Genomic DNA, 3,704 nt, shown 5'->3' with positions numbered 1-3,704 from the left:
AGCAAGCTTGTATAGATATTATTTAGGTAAGGGATTCGATTACAGTGTCAATTGATTACAAACCACCGCAACCAAACATATGTAATGGGATTCGTTACCTTCAGTAATCAGATTACGTTACATTTGAGCCAACCAAACACTACCTAATTACGTTACCAGAGTGTAACCAAACAAAGAGGGCAATCACCCATTCCACCACCAACTACACTGTAATCTGATTCCCTTTGCGTTTACATTACCTTAGCACCAACCAAACACTATCTTAGTAACACAGGGGAACAACTGAAACACCTAGACAGAGCTGGGGCACGAGAACCAGGCTGGTCTTAGTTTCCAACCACGAGCCTGCGCCGCTTGTACTTCACCAGCAACTCGCCCTTGACGCCGACGACCATCGAGTTCCATTCGCTCTCCGGGAACGGGGAGACCAGCTCCAGCTCGAAGTTCCTCAGCAGGTGCGCCCACACCGTCTCAATCTCCAGGTAGGCGAAGAGCTGGCCGATGCACCAGTGCTTGCCGCCTCCGAAGGGGATGTACGACAGGGCGCCTGCCGCCTTGTCCTCATTCCTTCCAGGCGCGAACCGGTTGGGGTCATACGTGTCAGGGTTCTTGTAGATGTGGGGGAGCCTGTTGGCGACAGACGGGGACGTCGCGACCATGTGGCCCTTGGGGACGACAAGCTCTTTGCCTTCCTTGGTTGTCACGGTGAAGTCGGAGTGCGAGTAGCGGAACAATAGGGGTAGGGGCGGTTGAAGCCTGAGAGCCTCCTTGACGCAACGGTGGAGGACGTCCATCTCTGCCAAGATGTCATAATCAATCTTGTTCCCGTGCCGCTTCATGACCTCCTTCTGCTCCTCCACAGCAGCTGCAAAGTACTGCTTGAACTGAAGGAGGTAGGCCCCTGTCCAGGTCGAGGTGATAGAGCTAGTCTGCTGTCCGCCAAAGAGTACTGCTATAAGTAGCCCAGTTATCTCACCCTCTGTGGTGGGGCGCCCATTCTTGTACTTGTAATCAATTAAGCGCTGCAGCATGTCCTCCTCAGACTGCCCAGAGGCCTTGCGGGACTTGATGATGGTGGAGAACATTTCTCCCAACCGTGCCCGTGCCCGGTCACGGCGCCGATGTGCAGGGATTGGGAGGTAGGGGAATATAACACTCACTGGCTGCATCCCATTGCAAAGATCACGGAAGAGGGTGGCAACATCATTAAAGAGATTCTCTCGCACCTCCCTTCCAAGCAAGCAGCGGCTAGTAATCAGTAGGATGATCTGCTCCAGCTCATACTTCAAATCAACAGTGCCACTGTCTCCCCACTTTGTGAAGTACTCCTGCACGTAATGTTTGATTTATAAGTGAGATTAACTGTCAACCTGATGCGCAAAGATAACAAATGCAGACAAATAAAGTCTCTGTCAGAAAATAGCATTTATCTTGGCATGCTAATTAAAAGCAAACACGGAGAATAGCAGTAAAGGTTAAGCCAAAATGTGCAACAGCTGTCACAGAAAAAATGGTATGTATATTCACGAAAAAAAACAGTTGCAAAAATTTAAGTTGGTTGTACAAGTGGCAAACCAGAATTAATGAACTTATGATACTCAGTACCGGAGAGGACTACTGGAATGGCTCAGAGTATAAATTATGCCATCTGAATATCGTACCATATTTCTCTAGCACATCAATATAGTAAACTATCCAATTAATGAGTTGAATGGGTTAATCTGAGAAACTAATGCACATTGCAGAGCTCAATAACACCACCAGGTTATTGGACAATAAGACAAACGTAGGCCAGGTAGTGTACGGATACAACAGAGTATGTGTCTAAGTCATTGGCATCCAATAATAAGAAGCACCTGACCTCAGTATTGCTAAATGATCAAAGTAACCATTACAGTGTTCAGAATAAAACATGGATGAATTCAAAGGAAGTAATTATCACGTCAGCTTCAGAAACCATCTGACCGACATAGTTGCGGAGATGGTTACCACGGACTGCCTCAGTGAAGATCCGGATCTGCTCCAGCCTCACGGAATACTTCACATCAAACGAAACTCCTGGGCCAAACGCTGCCACAGTGAACTTGTACACCTCCTGCTGGCTCAACTCAGACTCATGACCATTGAAGAAGTGTTGGGACACCTCAGGTCCAATCAAGAAGGTGATCTTGTGGTTGAGTATGCAGAGGGTGAACACGCTGCCAAGACGCGCATACTCCTCCCAGATCATGGAGATGGGGCCACGCATGAACCGGATCAGCCCACCAACCACCGGCAACGCCAGGATAGTTGGTGGCAGATGCTTGCCTCTAGAACCAGACCACACGAGGAGCTTGATGAAGGTGATGGTAGCGAGTAGCAGCGCAGCACCAGCAATGAGCATTTGCTGATTGTCTGCGAGATTCAGCATTTCCTGGTTCATCTCAGTGGCCAAATATGAGGATCAGTAGAATAGAGTGCAAGCAATGCAGATTCTGTGGAGAATGTGGAGCGGACAGGGGTTTATATAGGCGCCACTACCAAATAAAGGTAGTACGAAGATGAGGTGTGCATATATAAATTATATACTTCTAAACCAAAAACAACTAAGATAGAAACTGAATTACACATAAGCACTATGTTTTCATCTCGTCTTAAGCTAAGTAGGGTTTATTTCTATATGGCTGCGCTTTACCACCCTATGCATAACTATTATGAACTTTTCAGTTAAACTGAAAACTCCAGTGGCAGCACAGGCCACAGCTAAACAGCCAAACAGGTTGTCCTCACTACCATCCTCTTGTAACCGTGTAGGTTTTATTCATTCAAGTAACAACTACAGGAAGCTATTACTGAGTTCCAGCACTGACATGTATGCATCCCAACTTTACTTTTTATACCCAAGAAAAAAAATTAAATATCCAACAATTTCCTGCTTAACTTGTTTTCTCAAGATGTCCCTAGAGTTGATGTCTTCACACAGCCTGATATGTGATATCCTGGCATAGCTTTAGACTTGGACACAGTGCTCGAACTCAAAAGCTAGTTGGACTCAGTTTCAACTTGGTTCGTAGTGGCCTAGAGATGGTAACACAACCTAGACATGCCTCGAGCTCTCATGCAGAGACGGTTACAGAACTTTAGCAGTCTCAGGACTCGTTTGGCAAGACTGCGGCTGTGGCTAAAATGGCTGCGACTGTTGCTTCTCCGATGAAGCAACTTTTTTTGACTTTGGCTTGTCTGGTTGAAAAAATGATTGGGAAAACGGCTTCTCCTGGCTGTGTAACATGGATAAGACGATGAAATGTCTATAATACCCCTCTCATTTTTCCTTTTCTTTTTCTCTTTTCTTCCCATTATTTCTTCACTCCATTTCCTTCCCTTTCCCCATCCTCCTTATCCATTCTCCCTCAATTGTAGTGTGATTTATCATATGAAATGAAAAAATTAATGCATTTTCTCTTTTTTTCTTATTTCTTTTCTTTTCCCCCCTCTTTTCCTACTTTCCTGCCCCTTTCTTTTTCTTCCGAGCTTCCTTATCCATTTGACTCGTGACCCGTCATCCTCATTCCTATCCACAGACCGCCATATTCCTCCTCCTCCCGCTTGGGGCTTGCCGTCCTACTCCCCTGGCGGAACCATCGAGCTCCCCTCACGCACAAAACAATACCAAGACAGACGGAGAAAGCCCAGAGGTAGAGAATCAGAGGAGGGGGGGGGTAGGG

At 46.5% G+C, this 3,704-nt stretch overlaps 1 protein-coding gene across 1 annotated transcript; it reads right to left on the bottom strand.

Annotated features, from left to right (window-relative positions):
* Nucleotides 1-190: 190 nt before the first annotated feature.
* Nucleotides 191-3,623, bottom strand: LOC101784673 (obtusifoliol 14-alpha demethylase). The gene is made up of 2 exons (XM_004979313.3): nucleotides 1,943-3,623; nucleotides 191-1,328 (listed from the first exon to the last, which is right to left on the bottom strand). Exons 1-2 carry the CDS (start codon nucleotides 2,420-2,422, stop codon nucleotides 327-329), a joined length of 1,482 nt encoding a protein of 493 aa, XP_004979370.1. The 5' UTR covers nucleotides 2,423-3,623; the 3' UTR covers nucleotides 191-326.
* Nucleotides 3,624-3,704: the final 81 nt, after the last annotated feature.

This window comes from Setaria italica, chromosome VIII, assembly GCF_000263155.2.
Source record: "Setaria italica strain Yugu1 chromosome VIII, Setaria_italica_v2.0, whole genome shotgun sequence".
In the NCBI taxonomy this organism is placed as follows: domain Eukaryota; kingdom Viridiplantae; phylum Streptophyta; class Magnoliopsida; order Poales; family Poaceae; genus Setaria; species Setaria italica.
Note: the sequence above shows the minus strand (reverse complement) of the source record. Positions and strands in the feature narration are given on the sequence as shown.

Excerpts from the sequence above, each read along its gene's own strand:
- LOC101784673 (XM_004979313.3), bottom strand. The coding sequence starts at position 2,422 with ATGAACCAGGAAATGCTGAATCTCGCAGACAATCAGCAAATGCTCATT. Across the intron at positions 1,329-1,942 it reads AGATGGTTTCTGAAGCTGAC|GAGTACTTCACAAAGTGGGG; the intron begins GTGATAATTACT and ends CATTACGTGCAG.